General features: G+C 39.1%; 1 protein-coding gene across 2 annotated transcripts in view; it reads right to left on the bottom strand.

Annotated features, from left to right (window-relative positions):
- The window catches only part of EDTP (Egg-derived tyrosine phosphatase), a 294601-nt gene that overhangs the window by 14701 nt on the left and 259125 nt on the right, over positions 1 to 20775 (bottom strand). For both annotated transcript variants that reach the window (XM_067141139.2, XM_067141140.2), the window contains one exon: positions 17177 to 17272. In XM_067141139.2, coding sequence (XP_066997240.1) covers positions 17177 to 17272 — 96 coding nt within the window. The remainder of the gene's footprint in view (positions 1 to 17176; positions 17273 to 20775) is intronic.

Below are 20775 nucleotides of genomic sequence, written 5' to 3'. Positions count from 1 at the left end.
GCATAAGAGTGTGAACTGTTTCTTAAGTCCACAACTGAATGTGTGGAAAATATATGAACTTTTCTGGGAGAAATATCCTAATGTTAATGTCACTGAAAGCACATATAGAGACACCTTTAGAAGTGATTTTCAATTGAAATTTGGAATTCCTAGGTCCGATTCCTGTTCATACTGTAACAGATTGTTCATTCAGATGACTGCAGCCTCATCTGAAGAGGAATGTAAACAGATTGAAATTGAAAGCACAATTCACCACACTAGGGCTGAACTAGCGTACAAAACACTTGCAGCTGATTCTGATAATAGCAAAACCAACAAAAATGTAGTGACCTTGTGTGTGTGGATCTTCAGCAAGTGCTATTTTGTCCACAATTACACCATTCTTCTGCGTTCTACCAACGTCAGTACTCGTGCTACAACCTAGCAATCCATAATATGGGTAACAACACTGCTTTCATTTCTGGCATGAAAGTAATGCCAGAAGGGGGTCAGCAGAAATATCTTCTTGCATATTGAAATATGTTCCTGTTCCCTTATCACCCTTTTTTGGTTACAGTATCACCTGCTACTTGCTTATCATTTATCCAAATGAGAAGCCACTTTTCTACATCTTCCAGAACACGTTGCCATTGCTTTGATACTCTTGTGACTCCTTTTGCTGCATCTACCCATTTTATTTCTTCTCTAATATTGTGCAAGACGTTGATGTAGACTTGTTATAAAATCCCGCAATATCAGCCATTCACATACCTTGCTCGTGCTTTTCGATCATTTCCTACTTAACATCCATCGTAATCATCAAATTTAGAATTTTCCATTCGGAATTGCTCGGCGGGCAACAATTCCATTGTGGAGATTTATCTCCCGTATGCAGTTATCAGACGAAATGCTGGTTAATAGAGCAAACGCCTGAAAAGCCTTACATCTGATGTGTTTTTGACATTTTTGACATGCTCTATTGGTGAAAAATATCTAATTCCCTCCATGGAAATTTAGAATTTTCCATTCGGAATTGCTCGGCGGGCAATAATTCCACTGTGGAGATTTATCCCCTGTATGCAGTTGTCAGACTGCGCCTCTTATAAGGGCTTCTGATAAGTTCACCTGCATACACCCCAGTGTCGGTGGGTAGGGTCTGACACATCCCACTCTGATGAGTCTAGTGTCAGACCTAAGACGAAACGCTGGTTAATAGAGCAAACACCTGAAAAGCCTTACATCTGGTGTGATTTTGACATCATCATCTTCTTCCGATCGAATTCCTTTTCAGCCTTCTTTTCATTCACTGGGCCCATCGTTGCAGTACAGTTATAACACTAAAGAAAGAAACAAAACATGTACACTCGTACGGTGTTGACTATGAGAGCGAGGACTGTAATCCAGCGTGGCAGATGATTACACACACTCTCACATGAAAGAGAGAGGCAGAGGGGAGCTGAAAAATGTAGGCACACGTGATGCTCATATTGCGGAACCTCACTCGCTTATCAAGTTACAATTTATTTAAAATGTTTGCTCGTCTTGCAAAATAACCGTAGACCAAGTTACTCGCATTATGAGGTTTCACTGTATAGAGAAACACAACATTTTGGAATTTAATTCTACAAAAGTCTAGGTTTCACAAATGTATGTAATCTGCAGAAAGCTGCAGAAAGAATTTATTTTTATTTTTGTTGCACTAACACACCGAAGGTTTACAGTGATGCAAGGATGGAAAAGTGCTAGAATTGGGAAGGTAGCAACCATGGCCTTAATTAAAGTACAGCCCCAGCATTTGCCTGGTGTGAAATTGGAAAACCACAGAAAACCATCTTCAAGGCTGCCGATGGTGGGATTTGAACCCACCATCTATTGAATGCAAGCTCACAGCAATGTGACCCTAACTGCACAGCCAAGTCACTGTTATTTCCAGATGTTTTGTCCATCATTTTACAGAGACAAAGAGTCTAATAACAAAGTAAGAGGTTATAGGAGAGATAATAAAACTGCAGGTTTTATTTTTACAAGGATAGTAAAAGGTGATCTCTTTCCTGAACCAAGAATACATATATTTCTATAAATATCCGAGGCAAATGAAGAGCGAGTACTGAATATTTAAACAAGAAGAAAATTTGGATACAGCTTTACTTCCAATATTGTAATCTACTCACTTAAAAAAAAACTCAAATCCCAAAGCAACCACTGCAACAGTATGAATAATAATGTTATATGCTTTACATCCCACTAACTACTTTCATGGTTTTTGAAGACGCTAAAGTGTCAGAATTTAGTCCCGCAGAAGTTCTTTTACGTGCCAGTAATTCCACCGACTCGAGGCCAACGTATCTCAGCACCTTGAAATACCACCGGACTGAGCCAGGATTGAAACTGCCATGTTGGGGTCAGAAGGCTAGTGCCTCAACCGTCTGAGTCACTCAGCCCTGCTGCAATGGTATGAAACAGGGCACAGGCAGTCATAGAGGATGATAGCATAAATGAACTCATTACTATATCAGACCCTCAAGAACCATATATTGCAGGAGAATACACATTTTAAGGATGTACTTACTGTTCCAAACATGGAGACATGCAGTGATACCATCGGGAGTGAAGGCATAAAGACATCTGATGTGCTCCCCACAACTGTTGTAAACGATGCGCTATATATTTCGGATTCAATACAGGCTGAAGTTGTCTGCTTATCTCATCCTGATAATGCTCAAAGGGTGACAGGTCTGGGAACAATGATAGTCAAGGAAGCAAGGAAGTTGAGAGACAACTGTGTTGTGAACAGGCATTAGCACAGTGGAATATAGGGTTCTGGAGCTATTCCACAAAGGGATCTACATGTGGTTTCATTATTTCCCGCATGTGTTTGCATCACCTTCTGTGTTTTGTGGATCACTGTACTCAGGTACTATAATCTAAGACTATATATAATTGAGGTGTCTATGACAAGTCCATATAAACAGATTGTACGAAATCACAAACAAATTGTTAGGGATACATAACATACAGTTTTTGCATTGTACTGCTGTACCTGGGTTTATTATCATGTTTGGTAATTATTTTAGGGTTGTAGTCTATCTTTTTGATACGGAAGATGACCATTTATATGGAAACAATCTGGACTTGTCCAGTTTTGAAACCAAGTCATGGATGTGACCTGTGATAAAAGTTAACTACTCTGACAACTAACTCCATTTCAGATGTGGCTCTGTGAAGAGCAGCTGTGGCCTAATGATTGAATTCAACATTTTAAATCAAATTCTTTAGTTTTAATAAATAACAGAATAAATCACACTAGAAAAACTGATTACAAAAAAAAAGAGTTAACTAACAAAATTAAGTAAAAGGCTAAAAAAATTAGTTTACAAACTTGATAAACTCATAAGTAGGTTATAACATAGCCAAATTAACACTGGGTCAGGTAACATTAGATAGAAACACCAATGTCATGACAATAACCTTCACAGAATTCTGGTTCACTGACATTTATAGAACTGTACATTCATCCTGAATTTTCCAGTCTTTTCCAAAATGTTTTTTTTTTTAAGAGCTGACCTATATCTTGAATCTTTTCTACCTTCAGTTTATTCATACCAATGGGTGCTTCAAGAGGATTGATCACACTGCTTGTTTTTCTTTTCTTTTTAGTGATTGTGCCCTCCACTCCTACATCAGTTCTGTAGTATTGCTCTCCCCTTATATGAATATTGTTCCCCCTAGTCTTCCTGACTACAAATCTCTTGCAGTGTGATATTTTGAAGGGAAGGGATTGAGTAGATTTCATCATATTTTGACATTCAGTTTTCCAATCATAAACGATCCAGTCCTTTCCTATAACTTTCGATGATTCGAGAACACTTCATGATACGCAAAAGGTTGGACAATAGTATCTATTCCGTTCAGTTCCTTCTCTATTCGTCCAAAAACTCTGGCTGGTGGAAGAAACGAGTGGCCAGTAACAGGGAAGAATATCTCAATTTTCTTGAGGGGAGCACTGCTAAGCCAAGCCATTTAGATAACATTGTCAATAAAGTTAAATTCTTATTTTGCCCAGGACATCCATCGGCAAATAGTCTTATTATGTTTATATCATGAAGATCAATAGTTTGCAGCTCATGATACAGGGCAGACATCACTTCATTTTGTGTTTTAGGACGTTCATTTTCAGTCCAAGTATAAATTGACACTTCAGATTTCGGCATACTGCTCTTTGAACTGCCAGTAACAACCGTGAAGTTGTAGAGATTTACCTGACGGGGATAATATGCTGACTGATCTGGTAGTTTTGGTGGTACCTGATTTTTCTGGCATTCGAAAGATAGTGTTACCATGCCATCTCTTTCCTCTTGAAGAAACTCGTAGAATGCCCTGTATTGGAGTTTATGAACTCTCTTCTCTACAATCAGGTTGGTCTTTCTAGAACCGTCTTTCTCATTTTGAATGTATGCATTCAGTTGAATGCACTTTGAACAAGCATCAGTTGCCGGAGATCGAAATCCAATATTACATTTGGTGTTAAACACTTTCCGGAAATAACTTTCTTTTACCCTAACTTCCAAAGGCACTGATGCATTGTACATCTGGCACAATTTCTTGATGTTCAGATTTGAGGCAAAGTACACTCTTTCAGACTTATTTTGACAATAGTGGGATTCTATCTCTTTCAAGTAAGACTGTGAATGATGATCCCCACCTCTTCTTTCACAATTTGCCAGTGGGATGCGGTGATTTTGAAAAGTGGGTATGCTGTCCAAAGTAGGATGTACTAATTACCGGACGTAGGAAGTATAATTTAACGTACATCATTATATAAAGGAATGTAACCAAGCTGTAACGATATAGATTTACCTATGTGTAATCTCATGAAAATTGAAGGACTTCTAACCAGAGCGTACGGTATCATGTCAAATCCTTGGCTTTTCAGGAAACACAAAATAACTAGTGACATCACATCTATAGATTTAAAAAATCAATATAATTTTTAAAGCTGCAATTAACTTATTGAGATGTATAGAAATAGTTTATTTATTCCCAATGACAATGCATAATCCGTGAAAAAAGTAAGAAACTTGTCATTGTTGCGTTTTTGTCTAAAAATTGTTATTTTAATCAGTTTCCTACATCAAAGTGCATAGATTAGTAGAAATCACGTCTATTTCTTGTATCACCCATCACTATTCAGTTAAAAAACTCTTTGATTTCTTACGTATATATCAGAAAACTCTCTGTCCTGTTACACTTTTCACCCTTCAGCATAGAAGCTAACTTGAAATAACTCAAACTAATGCAACAGTATCATGCATATTACATTGTACACATAGGCCTATCAAAAAATGATAGTAACTTATTTGTTACATTTTTGTGAGAAGTTCTATTGTCCACTGTATGCTCTACTACTAACAAAACTATGCATTAAGTCCCTCCACAAGATTTTTGGTTGCTTTGAGTCTACTAGAAGGTAAAACCTAGTCGCCTCTCTTGTTTTGTGAATGTTGTGAGGACATTATCATAAAATGTATCTGTTCTTTACAGTTGGTGCAGAACTTCCTTTTCTATGGACAGAACTGCCAAGCCTGAAAGCCGCTCTTGACTCTGTGTTGACGTCTGATAAGTCTTAATCCTCCCGAGAGCTGAAAATGATCTTTCAACTGACGCTGTTGTGCTTGGAACAGTTACTGTAAGTACACCCAATTTGTACACTTCAGGCAGGGCTGCATCTAATCATTTGCTTTTCAGGGAACACACTAACTGATGAGTGTGCTGACCATGAAATTCATCAAACGAATACAGCACGGTAAGTTCATTCTTTAATCGGATAAAATCAAACAAGTCTTTATAGGACAGTTTAAGATTATCAAAAGCGGAATGAGGAAAAGTAGCTATGTATGCTTCATACTTCAGAGGATCCAACAAGGAAGTAAAGTGTAATTGGTTTAATGACCCAAATCGGTCGTCTAATTGTATAATAATGTTATCAAAAATAGAGTGGTAAAGGCATTTCCTTGATATTACTGTATCTTCTTCCCGACATTGTCGTTTAGTTGGTAGAGAGTCTTCTAGACCAGAGTCTCGGCCCAAATTACGTCGCACTTATTCCTGAGGTTTAGTATCTCTCTTTTGATTTCCTGAACTTTCTGGGGGCAATATAGGACATCTAAATGCTTGGATTGAAGGATATTGAAAAGGATATCAGTGAAGGTAAAAATGTTGCTAAAAATCAGTAACAAAAAAGAAGTTTCAGTGCTGGTTAGAAATTTCATGAAGCCTTGGGCCGCTTCTACTTTTTCACTGTCCCAGTTTGAGCTTTCAACTAAAACATTCCGAAAGAATTCAAGGAATGAAGTGCGATGTTCTTTCAATGTGTGAACAAGACGAGATGAACAATTCCACCGTGTTGGAGCATTTCTAGGTATCCTATTACCGGTAAATTCTTTCAGTCTCTGAGATCGTATAGAGAACTTGTGAAAAAAATGATCCTAATACCGTTAAGGTCTGAAAAAATATTCTACATTCCTTGATACAGGAAACTGACTGTGACAAAATCAAATTAAGCTTGTGACTAAAGCAATGGATAAATATGGCCTTCGGAAAGTGTTCTTGTACTTTGGTTCTTAGTCCACTTGTGTTGTCGGCCATCACAGCTGCTCCGTCGAACGTTTGTGCAGCCAACCTGTAGTTTAAGTCAAACTCAGTAACAATGTTTTTCACATGTTCAAGCAAACCACTGGCTGTTCGATCTGCGCTAACATCAGTGAAAAAACTGAATCTTTCATGAACTTTACCACTTTCAGAATCAACATCTCTCAGACAAATTCATAATGTCTGAAGTTTCGTCAAGAAGGAGGGCAACAAAAATAGCGTGTTTTATTTCTGACTTCACTTTTTCCAAAACTATATCACTGACTGCCCTTATTAAGTCATTTTGTATCCTGTTTGAAGTTCCGCGAAACACGGTTGATGTTTCTAGGCGTGTACTTAATGTTGCATTGTAAGTGGCGAGTAAGTTCAATGCATCCAAATAAGCACCCCTGTTCAAAGAATCTTCACCCTCAGAATGTCCTTGGAATGGTAATTCGTGAGTAGCTAAAAAACACTCAACATAAATCAATCGCTTGAGCACCACTCTGTTTTTCCGAATGGTCTCATTATATTGTACATTGCTTGCAAGCAATTGAGCATCAAGCTGAGTATCAATTCTAGATTTTCCAAATGTTCTCAGCTGTAATAGTGCAGAAATGTGTGACTGCAATTTCTCATGCTTTTGAATGGCATTGTGCAAGTTACTCAGATTATCATAACCAGTGTCAGACCAAACAGCTCGGTCTCTTGCAAAGAGTAAACATGGCCAGCAAAACAGTTTATTAAATTTGGGACTTCCAGCAATCCATTCTGTTTTACTGTACTGTGAAGTCTGGAAATGACGAACATACTCTTGACTTTTGTTTTTAAGCGTCCCTTTAAGGTTGGGCATATCTGGAGAAGGTTTTCCCGATTGAACAATTTCTAGTTTCTCACATAAGCTCTTAAAATGAAACGGTTTGTCCAACAGTTGTTCAATCACACAGATAGAGTCAGCCATAGCAAATATTACGATAGTTAAAACGAATAAGAAATTACCGTATATTTCACTAAATACTTCTACGTAAATACACAACTACGCACTCGCAACACAGCACTGTCCACGTTGCATGTTATTATTATGAAAATCATTAGAGCGTACGCCTCTACAAACACGCCACATGGTCCATAACAACGCTGGTACCTACTAGTACACAAGTTTTTCTCACACCGTTACATTTAAGAAAAAGCTAATTTTCAATTCTAAAATGAACTGGATATCCGTACTTTTAAAACGTTCTTCACTGCTGTCAGTTATCACTCGCAAGAGCTGTTTCAGCAATAAGCCAAATCATAATAAATAAACGTATCATAAACCCGCACAAAGTTGCTTCACACTGCTACACCATGCGATCAAGCCGGGCAGCGTTGAGTTGTCGGCTTACCAAGCTCACTTACTGGCGCGGTTACTATGCATGCGTCACCTTGAGCTCAACGCTGGGCGAGCCAAGCAGTAGGTGTGTCGTGTACCCTCACTAATGCAGAAATTCGTACTGCAGAATACACTTGCTGCATACTGCAGAAAACCATACTGCAGCAACTGCTGTCATTAAAAAAAAATAGCATTGCCAACTGACAAGATAAAACTAATTGTTGCACTTTACAGTTGCATTACTGGTTACTTTGCTCTCAAGTCCAACGGGTAAGTCCGGCTTAGCATGCATACCCACAATGCACGCTACTGCAATTTGCAGATTCTTATTGCTTTATTCGGTTGACCACACCAAGTACTCTGTGCTTAGTTATACACAGTATTCCAAGAAATACTTCACGACACACTTTCACTCTATTTCCACACACATCTGCCACAGTATATGTTATAACCTCACTTTTAAGTCTCTTCGGGCTGGTAGATCTGCGTCATGAAGGGGTAGAAGAGTAACAGAATTTAGCTATAAATGCATCCTGTTCAGATTTTACACTCAATGCATAAAACAATGCGTGGAACCTCTGTATGTCCTCCATTATTAGTCCCTGACAATTTTTGCGACCTTTTCCAAGGCACCTATGATTGCAGTCTGGATATTTTGGTACATTTCTCACCTTATACCTATCGAAAAAGTTAAAAATGAAGTGAGATTACAGATCAGAGGCAACTAGCAGCACACGAAAGGTATATCACAGATGAAACACCCGTCAAAATAGAAAGAGCTAGTAAAAATTGAATGTACTTGGTAACTCAATTTACACATTTTACGGTTTCCTCTCGCATTATCATCACTTAAAACTCAATTATATGAATAATTTTCTACTTCAAAATGATGTTCACTTGGATTGAGCCCTCCAAAATTTTAAGCAATTCCAAAAATACAACTCTGTCTACATACCTCTCTTTCTTCCCTTTTGCACGTGTCCAGTTTTGAGGAATTCATTGCTTTCTCTGAGCTCTGCTGCCTCCAACAACTTCCACAACCATGTTACAGAACTCTTTTTTTTTTTTTTTTTTTTTGCTAGTTGCTTTACGTCGCACCGACACACATAGGTCTTATGGCGACGATGGGACAGGGAAGGGCTAGGTGTGGGAAGGAAGCGGCCGTGGCCTTAATTAAGGTACAGCCCCAGCATTTGCCTGGTGTGAAAATGGGAAACCACGGAAAACCATCTTCAGGGCTGCCGACAGTGGGGTTCAAACCTACTATCTCCCGAATACTGGATACTGGCCGCACTTAAGCGACTGCAGCTATCGAGCTGGGTACTCATTTTCTTTATTTTCAGATCACGAATATTCACATTAGTAACCAAAAGTACTGTTAAACCAGTAAGAAATCAGTACACATGTTATCAAGCAGCAGCCATGACACCTACCGTTGTCACGTGATCAAATTAAGTCGTTCTCATTGGTGATGGAGGACTAGTCCACTTCTGAAACTAGCTTATTAAGGACAAGTCCGTTTTTGATGCTAATCGGCACTTTTAAGATACAAATTAGATTGATCCTGTCCGGTTTTGTTGCTCAAAAGCACTATGGCCGCAAGCAGCTTTCAAAGCTGTTTAAGATTCAACATTTATCCCAATTTCCATGAAGAGTGGACTTGTCTGGTTTTGAAATTAGACACTTCAATTTTATTTAAGCTGGGTGAAGGAGGAAGTCTAAATATTAATTCTCAAATTTATCCGTTAATACTGATTATATTGATAAATGCTACATAAAAAACATAGAAAATAAGATTTCTGGTCTTATATGCATTACAAATTGGTCCTATAATGAATAATAACAGAAATATTTACTGTTTTATACCTTTTAATTATTTCCTGGGTCCTATCAATTTTAATGTTAGTTTAACCAGAAGAATCCTTCGTAACAAAGAGAGGAGGAATAGTAAATCCTGATCTTCCATGCTTCATCAATTTTTATTGTAGCAGAAATGTTACCAAAAGCAGGCCATGAGCTGAAGTCTGCACAACACGCAATCTGGGGGAGTTACCTCGCCAATTTTAACAATTTCTACCTGAATAATTTGAGGGGGAAGGAGTTTTCGAGTTACATTGTTTCCTCTTTCACTTTGCCATTCCTCTAGATCATACATATTCTGAAAACTACCGGTACTTGACATACTGATCCATCAGAGCATTCAAACTATTCAATCCATGCAAAGGAGGTGCTGATAGGAATGAGAAGTTTATACACTGAATGGAACACAGCAGAGCAGTCTTCACTACTCTCTGTGGCCAGGTCATTCCACCACTGGAACTTGGCACTGGTAAATCGCAAATGAAGTATTGTTAGTGAAAAGTGAGAATGTGTGCCATTTTTCATTCGATCAAGAATTTTACATGACATAGCCGGCCCCGTCGTGCAGGGGTAGCGTGCCTGCCTCTTACCCGGAGGCCCCGGGTTTGATTCTTGGACAGGTCAGGGATTTTTACCTGGATATGAGGGCTGGTTTGAGGTCCACTCGGCCTACGTGATTGAAATTGAGGAGCTATCTGACGGCAAGATAGCGACCCCAGTCTAGAAAGCCAAGAATAATGGCAGAGAGGATCTGTTGTGCTGACGACACCACACAATTCCTCGTAATCTGCTGGTCCTCGGGCCGAGCAGCGATCGCTTGGTAGGCCAAGGCCCTTCGAGGGCTCTAGTGCCATGGGGTTAGTTTTTATTTTATTTTACACGACAGCATTGCTTTTAACTGCAACATTCGACTTGGTTAATCATACCCTGACAAGAGTACTGAAGTCACTGTTTTATTTAAGTTTGGCTATCGGTGTCACTTCTCCATCTCTGAGCAGAGCGTTACAGTTTTACTTAAATTACTAATCTTCTCTCTCCTTGGTTTATCTCCATTTACCTGAACCACATACTCAACCAACCTGTTGAAGACAGGTATGACAGTTAGCTGATAATATACATGAAGAGTTAACACATACAAATACCCGAGATGACCAGGTTTGGATTCACGACCTTGAGAATATGACCTGAAGCCACCGTCATGTAGCATGCACAGAGTACCTGCCAGTATTTTGTTGTTAATGTTAAAAAACACACCACTGCATCAGTATTGATACGTATTAGTCCAGCACTGGCACCGTCATCGTGAATCCAACCTGGTCATTCCTGACTTATACTTTCTGAATGAATTATAAACTAATGGTGTTACCATTATCAAGAAGAAGCGACAGATTTCCCCATAAATAAGATGAAATGGACAAAATTCAGAGCATTTGATTTGGTGTTGATGTAAAAAAAACAGTAATATGGGAGAAATTTGGACGCGGGTCTTGTTAACTATAGAGCCCTACTTAAAAAGGAAGTATCCAGAGCAGAAGACAGGGCCAAGAGATGCACGAAAGAAACTAAAGCTGAACGGAGAAATAGAGGACAAATGCAGACCCAGTACTCAGTACCTATTACAGCAGGAGCCAGACACTTCTAACACTGGGAGTAAAATGGACTACAGACTGTTGTACTATTCAACAATGAACAACCAAGCTTAGAAAATTTGAATATGATGGTAACCTCCAATGGTATTCCTGAGAATATTGGATTAATGCCATCCTCACCCACAACCCAAGGAATTACAACAAATTTTCATGAACGATCGCAATGATGTCATGTGACTATCTTGGCAGCATATGAACAGTTGCAGGCAGATTACAGCACTGTCAACTGGCAAATCCTGCAAGGAGCTGTGAAGGAATCAGTAACTCGTGGAAGAATGAGAGCTCCATAGAAAACAAACATTTGCCCTGTTATTATCAGGGTAACCAAAAAAAAAAAAAAAAAAACTATACTGGACAATAATTGCTTAATATAAACAACTGTCTCACAAAGAGTCTGTAGAACTTCAATTTCCAGTAAACCAATAATATTTTAGAAAACATTAAATAACTGTTTTTGGTCTTCCAGTGAATTCCAAGTCCAATGAGTGATTCTGAAATCATATGTATCGTTAAACTTGCACTTGAATGGGAAGACTGTTTAAGTATGAAGTGTGGTTGAAATATACGGTCATCTACTTATCTGATGACTGGGTGACCACGGGAATCAGACTGAAACTACACAGCAACCCAGAATCCTGTAGAGAGAGTAAATTCAGAATTTTTCCATGGGGAATCTCCAGTTTAAAGCATATTCCTGTAATAGTTTGAGATATATGCGGAGTCCATTTTTAAGGAATATTTACTGTGTGATGTAGAATGTTGTAGAATATTTTATTTGTAAATCTTTTTTAAGGAATGTTTACTGTATGATGTGGAATGTTGTGGCAGAATATTTTATTCGTATTCCATTTAGCTACCTAACCTGTTTGGTGTAAAATATTATTGTAGTATATTTTTTATTTTTTTATTTATTTATTCAGGATCAGCAACAGCATAACGCCGAATTACAAAGATCTGAGCTATGTACAATAGATATGAATCTAAAATGAAAGATATATAAATATTTACAAAGAACAGAACTATACACAATAAAAACTGTACATCATATATAATACATATTTACATAAACAACGATATTAACAAAGACATATACATTTACAGTAAATACAGGAGCAGAACTGGAAAGGACAAGAAGGAAATTTAAGTTACATGAGAATTATCATGACAGAAGGAAGGAAACGTTACGAAGATGTCTAGGTTCTTGTTGATAGATAACGTATTAAACATTGCTGGAATACGTATAGAAAGGGACCTTTGGGTGAGAGAAAGCCAGGAGTAAGGAATATGGAATAGGGTCTTCATTCTGGTACTACGGGATGGGACGTGGAGGGGGAATAAGGAAGCTAAATCTGGAGACCTAAATAGACCATTAGCTGCTTTGTATAGCAGCTTTAGGTCAGCTACTTTCCTCCGAGCAGAAATAGTCTTGAGGTTCAGTTTCCCAAGCACTTGGATAGTGCTTAGGTTCCGACATGCTGGGACCCTGGCTCTGACGATAGCACAGAAAAATGATTGTACACGGTCAAGGTGGCAGAGGTTTGAAGAAGCAGAAATGGACCAGACTGGAGAGGCGTATTAAACAATAAGTAAGATACAGGAAACGTAGAATGCTCGGAGGGCATTTACATCTGTGACGTCAGAAAACCTGTAGAGTAAACCGAGGAGTGACATGGCACGTGAGGTAACCCTGTTTATGTGCGAGACAAACAGCAATTTAATGTCAAAATGCACTCCTAAGTCTTTTTGATTGTCAACAAGAGCAATTGGTTGGTTCAGTAGATATTCTTGTAGAACAGGGGATTTACGAAGTGTGAACGAAATGGTGGAACACTTGGAGGGATGAGGTTTAAGACGCCATGTAGTACACCAACCTGACAGTGAATCAAGAGCATTTTGCAATTGGATTTTATCTGTAGGAGAATCAATCTGCTTGAAGATTTTACAATCATCTGCAAAGAGAAGGATTTCACATGAATGGTGGGAAACAGTATCAATAAGGTCATCAATAAACAGGGCAGAAAGAAGTGGACCTAGGACACTACCCTGCGGGACACCAGAGAGGGTGGTGGTGGGAGAAGACCTGCATCCATCAAGGACCACGCGCTGTAGTCTTTCGCTCAGAAAGCTATTAATTAGAGCTAGGAGTCTTCCATGAACGTTAAACCGTTCAGAAAGTTTGTGTGCAAGAAGCTTGTGATCCATGGTATCGAAGGCCTTCGCGATGTCGATATAGCATACATCAAGTTGAGAGCCCGCGTGGATGGCAGACGTGGCATGATGGAGGAGGATAGCCAAGTTAGTTATGCAGGAGCTTCCAGGAAGGAAACCATGCTGCTGAGGGGATATATAAGGAATTGTAAACGCAAGCAAATGCTGATGAATGATCCTTTCACAAATGATTGATAAAGCGGGTAATATAGAGAGCAAGCGATAATTTGCGATATCCGACCTCTGTCCACCTTTAAGAACGGGTGTGATATAAGCAAGTTTCCAGGAGCTCGGAAAGTAGCCGACTGAGAAGCACCGATTGAATATCACACTAATAGGGTACGAAAGACTTACTGCTGTATTCCTAAGGAAGATACGACTGAGACCATCAGGACCAGTGGGTTTATTTTCTGACAAAGACGAAAGTAGGGAGTACACTTCAGATTCAGTGGTAGAAATATTACTGAGGCTATGGGAAGTAACAGGTTTGATTTTAGGAAACTCAGCATACTGCACAGTTTAAACAAAATTAGAGGTAAAATACTCATTGAATAATTCAGGTCTATCTGCTCCACTGGCTACAGAATGGTCCCAGGTTACCACTTCCGGTATTCGTTTGTTGTCTCTTCTGTTATTTATAAGTGACCATAACTTTTTACTGTTGTGTCTTGCTTCAAGGCAGGCTCTGTTAATATATTCTGAGTAATCCCGCCTTAATAAATACTTGTGGTGTTTGCGAAGGTCAGAGAATATTTTATAATTTCTCTCCGAGGGCGCATTCTTCCATTGTTTCCCGGCTACCGATTTTTTTAGTTCAGCACTTTTAGTATCACTCTTCTTCCATGGGGGGAATTTCCTGGACATCGAATGAGTAGGAATGAGGTCCCGGATCACAGCAAGCGTCCAATCATAAAATAAGTCCACCGCATCTTGAACTTCACCCACTTGCAACAAATGGCATGGTAAAAAGGACAGGGTACGATTCACAGTCTGCCAGTCAACTTTACGCCACACAGGCACAGAGCTCCGAAGGACAGGTCGATGACATCTCGAAGCACGGGGAGGGGTGAGAGTGAAAGTTGCTTCAACGGACTTGTGGTTGGAGTTAAAAATATTTCGCCCCACAGAAACAGATGAGGGCTCGTTATAGGAAAGCAGGTAGTCAAGAAGACTATTTCTGCAGGTGTTTTCCAAGACATGCTGTTTGAAGTTCAGTCCAGTAATATAGTGGTCCATATACCATTTGTCCAGGCTATTAGAAGGCTGACCTAATGAAGGAGAAATCCAGGTGACAGACAGATTAAAGTCTCCTAGTATGACAATGTTATCTTTGGAATGAACGGCTTTAAGCACAGAGGAAAGAAAAGCTTCGGAATAGTTGAGATAGGAATGAGGTGGTCTATAGAAACATGCAAATAGATATTTTATGTTATGAAATGTAACTTCAACCCAAACATCTTCAGTCATTCATCAGGTCGGAGCGTAGGGTCGCATGCCATTTAGATTTGACAGCGATTCAAACACCCCTTCCCCGGGATCCAGTTCTACGATCGGCCCTGAATAAGGAAAACACTTTAGAGAGTGGAATTTCAGAGTCTAACACAAAATCCGTCAACCAAGTTTCACTTAGGGCGATAACGTCAAAAGCAGCTAATTCTTGGACATGAAGTTCACAGTCTGTAATCTTATTTTTTATGGACCTGATATTTTGACAGTACACAGAGAACTCATTATTCGTTGTCGGCCCAGGGTTAATTTGCACATCACCAGACAGGAGTAACAGTGTTAGTAAGAAACTTAATGGGGAACGGCGCGCATGACAGTGTAATTTCAACGAATCGTGGGTCGATGTTGGGACCGTAAGAAAACAAGACAGGTTAGCCGTCGGTAAGGAAGGAAAATAAAACTTACGATCCGAAGTTAACCAGTCTCCTGCCTGTGAGAGGGCGAGGGAAGTTTCCACGTTCCATTGCGTACCTGCAGGCGGATCACTCGCAGCAGCAGTTGAAGAAGCCGGCCCCGTAGTGTGCGTAAGCATGTCACAGCCCGACCACGTGGCGCACAAACACAATCTCATTGATTTCACCATTATATCGCCACAGATCGCCAACTCACTACACTCCACATCACCACTAAATTCCTCGGAAGAAATTCCAACACAATTCGAGACAGCAAATCCTTGATTAACCACACATATTACTAAAGAAGTACAGAGGATACCCACACTGAGACATTCACTCGCCGCCATCTTGACATTTTATTTGTATTCCCTTTATCTACTTAAGTAACTACTAGATTGTAAATTATTGTTCTGTAATAGCTGGAACAGTCCAAAAGAAAGGTTGTGACGCATACTTTTAGAACAGGGTGTGTTGGCCCCTGTCGACTGTCGATTCTAGAAGCATGTCCTTTCTAATTGTGGAAGATGGAAAGTTCGCGATTAGTGTCTGTCTATGTTCGAGAATATTGCAAAAACATCGTGACTGGATAAAGAGTTATGATTGGTGGATCTGGGTGGGATAGGCAAGCTCCCGTGCTCTAATTGGTCACTTGGTTATCACACCAAGGCCAGACTTCCCTTTTTAAGCGAGCGAGGCAGGATTTCGTGGTCTTTCGATCTCTCGTCATCCAGCGTTTTGATGCACGTCGGCGAATCCCTGCTCCCGAGATGGGCTACCTTGGGGTAAGCACGGCTGGTTTTGGTTCCGCTTTAATTTACATTTAATGTTCGCTTGTGTTTTCACACAGGAGTTTGCCCTACTCGCTCAGACTCGCCACTCAAGTCCTCAGATGTCTTAGAAAACACGTTAACTTTCATTTAATATTGTATTTGTATCTTGTTTCCTCTTACCCTCAAAACTGTACTGTAGAACTTGGATTATGCTAAGATATATTTAGTTAACCTCTTGACCTAATACCAAACCTCTTGGCAAGGTACATCTAATTTGTATTTTGTAAATTGTGTAACTGGATTGTGTGGATAGATGAATTTGTTTGGAAATTACCTTGTAATGTGAAAATAATATCTCGAATCAAAGATCACCGTTGATTTTTCAAGAAACACGCAACTTTCATATCTCTATGGCCCTGGTAGGTTTGCCCAGACCCGTTCCATGTTCCTTATGATAGTCATCAAGTTGCCCAAACTGATATTTATTTGTGTGTATTGGCGTAGTCCATCCGATGTTTATGGTATGTTAAGGTATTTAAATGCTGTGTAATTCGATTTATTTTCCTCCTTACTTAACTGTGTACTGTGTAACCGCTGAAAACCGGTTACAAGTTCATTATTGCAAAGATGATTTAAACATCAGCAGCACAAGGTTACTTGAAAAACAAGAGCACCTTGATTAATGTCTGAAAAATTACAGGGCCGATGACCTTCGATGTTAGGCCCCTTAAAACAACAAGCATCATCATCATCAAGAAAAATTACAGATGTAACAGCAGTAGTTCAGTTTTGGTGTTATTATGAACTTACTGGGACACACTATCCGATGAAGCTGAGCTGTAGATAAAACAGTCATCTTCTTCTATCACTGTAACACTAGACTCGACTGAGGCACTCCCTTCACATCTGAAAATTAAAAACTAAATTAATGGAGGGAAAAAAAAAAAGGTGAAGCTTATATCTTAAACATTTTGCTTAGAGTGAAGAGTCTTAATATATTTTACACTTTAAAGTGAAGAGATAGAGACATTTAACCCCAAGTGCTTGGTATTATGAGATGTATTGTTATCTAAAGCAGAGGGCGTGTGAGGACAGTGTAAGGCTGTTGGGTATTTTACTGGTATATTACCATAAAATATACAGTTTGTCACCTCCTTATTTATACAGTGTGATTTCATAACTAAAACACTGTACTTCTGCTAGCCAAAATAAATTTATATGTTTCTTGTAATAAAAGTATTTTACATACAGTACTGGCCATAAGTATTTTGACAAATGATTAAATTGCTCTGGTCTCGTTGATTATTAACATTATGCATGCACATTTACAACACAAATAATTTGACCATTTCTAACTCAACCAAAGAATTCACATTCATACAAACGTAAATGTATAACACAAATAATTACACTACAGTAATATATGGAGAACATAAATATTTTGGACACATTTAACTAAAGAGGAAAAACATTCCAGAAGCATAATATACTTCGTATCATCTAGTATTTAGTCGGGTAGCCATTTGCTTGTACAACTGCAGCACATTGAGCTGGCATTGAGTCCACCAATTTCTCAAGGTATGAGACAGGAATTCTGGACCATTCTTCATTTAAAGCTTGAAAATATGCCTCCTTCTTTGTGCATGTTTTGTATTTAACACACCTTTTGAGTTCTTCCCATAGATGTTCAATTGGATTTAGGCCATGGCTTTGACTTCACCAATCAATAACCCTGACTCTTTTCTTGCTGAGATACGTTTTGACAAACTTGGAGGTATGTTTAGGATCATTGTCATGCTGATACCATCACCCAAGGGGCATGTTTTGTTTAGCATATGGTACCATATACGTTGTTCAATGATCCTGCCATACACAAATTCATCCATGATGCCTTCAATTTTTACCAGTGGACCAACTCCAGTTCTAGAAAAGCAGCCCCAAACCATTACATGACCACCATGTTTTACTGTTGGTTTTTAGTATCATACATTATTGCGTGTGTTAACTGACCAACGAATTTCCATCCAAGTTGAACATACTGAATTTACTTTCATCACTCCACAGTACTTTACTCCATTCTTTGTATGACCAGGCACCATATTTCTTAGCAAAGGCGAGTTGGGCCTTCCTGTTCTTTGCTGAAATCAAGGGCTTCTTGCTTGGTAGTCGGCCCATTAAGCCTTGGTATTTGAGGTACCGTACAGTACTTAAGACAAGTTTAATCTTATAATCACCTTTTAAAATACTTCTTACAGCTACTGCTGTCATACGAGGATCAGTGACACATTGTCTTTGAATAAGTCTCTCAACAGCAGGGGTAACAATTCTAGGGCGACCAGATCCAGGCTTATTTAAAAGCGTTCCGCAGTTGTTGTAGACTGTGTTCCAAACAAGTAAAATTTGTCTAGAATGCCCAAAGCTTTTTGCAAATTGTCCTTGGCTATTGCCTCTCTTCAAAGCCGCAATCACTGCTTGTCTAAGATCTAATGAATCTCTTTCCTTTCCCCATTGCAATATCTGTTTGGATGAAAGAACTCAAAATCAGACGCAAGTAAATCATTGTTATAAGTAAAATCTCATATGCCAAAATACTTCCAGTCTCCACATAAACAGTTTACTGCTAGGTAAATTGAACTCTCTACTCAGACACAAGCAGATAAAGTAATGAACCAGTCTCCTGTTTGTTTTGCATCAAGGGTATCATTTACCCTATCTATGGCTGAAAATATTATTGCCAAAATAGTTATGGCCGGTCCTGTACATTGATTTATCGTTCATTCATATCCTAAAGGCAACGACTTATCAATCCAACCACTCTCCTCTGTCATTTATGTCCTTTTCAGTTTCATGTAATTGTAACATCCTACTCTCTTGTCAAAGCCATCCAAGTTGTTGTTCTTACGCCGTCCTCTTCCCTTTGTCCCTAATATTTTCCCTTCGAGGATGATGATGATGATGATGATGACAAAAGTGTCGTGTCTGACTATATGTCCAATAAATTTTGTTTTTCTCTTGGCCATTCCCTTTAATCCATTCAAGTCAGAACAAAATACCACATTGTTGACTGTAGAATCAGATTTAATTTGTCTGTCGGTAGTTTGAGCATACCTGTCACACAAAAACATGCATAAAATATTAACTAATGAAGATAATTCAATCTAATTTTGCATTCATGCCATTGAAAGTTATGACCTACCCATACTTCATTTTGTGAGTGATTGCTGGCTATAGCATAAAGGTTTCATTTGAAATAATTTCAAGAAGAGCAGATCCGTGTACTCTAAAACATCACAAGTTTGGATGGTGGGTGGAATCTATAAATTTTTCGTAAGTGTTTCCGAAACACGGTTTTATCCCCAAGATGGATATATATCAGGATTATTGTTTTCATTCTCGAATTTCCAATCACTAGGTTATTTTGTGTCACTTGTCATGTGCAATTGGATGGACCTGGTGCAGCACTTTCACTCTAACTTTCTTCAATGCTTGGTGCACATGAGCAACTTACACTATAGCTATCACTAGCCTCAAACCTGGATTCTTTTCCAAAACGTCATTATTGACAAAATTGCCATGTAAAACACTGCTACAAGCACTTTCAAACTCTCGTGGGCACTACAGCGATGCCAATTCTAGTGCATAATGAATACCGATGAAAATAAACTGTTGTTCAACAATCCCAGTGTCAAACAGAAATAAAGAGACCATTGTTTACCAACAGTGCATGCCTCTTGTGCCTTACTGTGTGTATTGTGAAAAATTATGTTGCAAAGGGAATCTAATACACAAAGATAAGCAAGACAATGTGTCACTGCGATATGAACTAGTCATTTGATCCATGCGCCAAAACACCACGTGCGACCACAGGTCATCAAATGATGCAAATGGGTTAATAATCTCCTCCCTTCCTGGTCATCCCTTACAGCTTCCAGGTTGGATTTTCTTTCCATCCAGCTTATTCTTGTAATTCTGCACCATACACACATTTACCACCGCCGCGAACCAAGTGACCTTGCCACGGTGGGCAGGTTTGTTTGTCCCTATGAAGCAGATAGCCGAGCTGCAGATGCAACCATATCAGATGGGGTATCTGTCGAGAGACCAGACTAACGGACGGTTCATCGAAAGGGGGGTAGCCAATGTAACTAGACTACTAAGTAGGCTACTTCGGCGGTTGAAGTTACAATTGGTTGGAGCACTACGACGTCACGTGATATGAACGATAGTGAGTAAGGTACACAGTCGCACTTCAACAAGCCTGTCAGTTCTCGCGCCTGTGAAACATCTTCCCAATCTTTCATCAATTAATAGTCTGGTTTAATCCTATTCGATAAGTAACGGTACTTCCAATAGATTTAAAAACGTGAAAATGCGTTAAATTCCGTCACATGCTGAACAGGTAGAACATC

The sequence above is a fragment of the Anabrus simplex genome, chromosome 2 (assembly GCF_040414725.1).
Source record: "Anabrus simplex isolate iqAnaSimp1 chromosome 2, ASM4041472v1, whole genome shotgun sequence".
NCBI classification, from domain to species: Eukaryota; Metazoa; Arthropoda; class Insecta; order Orthoptera; family Tettigoniidae; genus Anabrus; species Anabrus simplex.
This window is presented reverse-complemented; position numbering and strand designations above follow the sequence as displayed.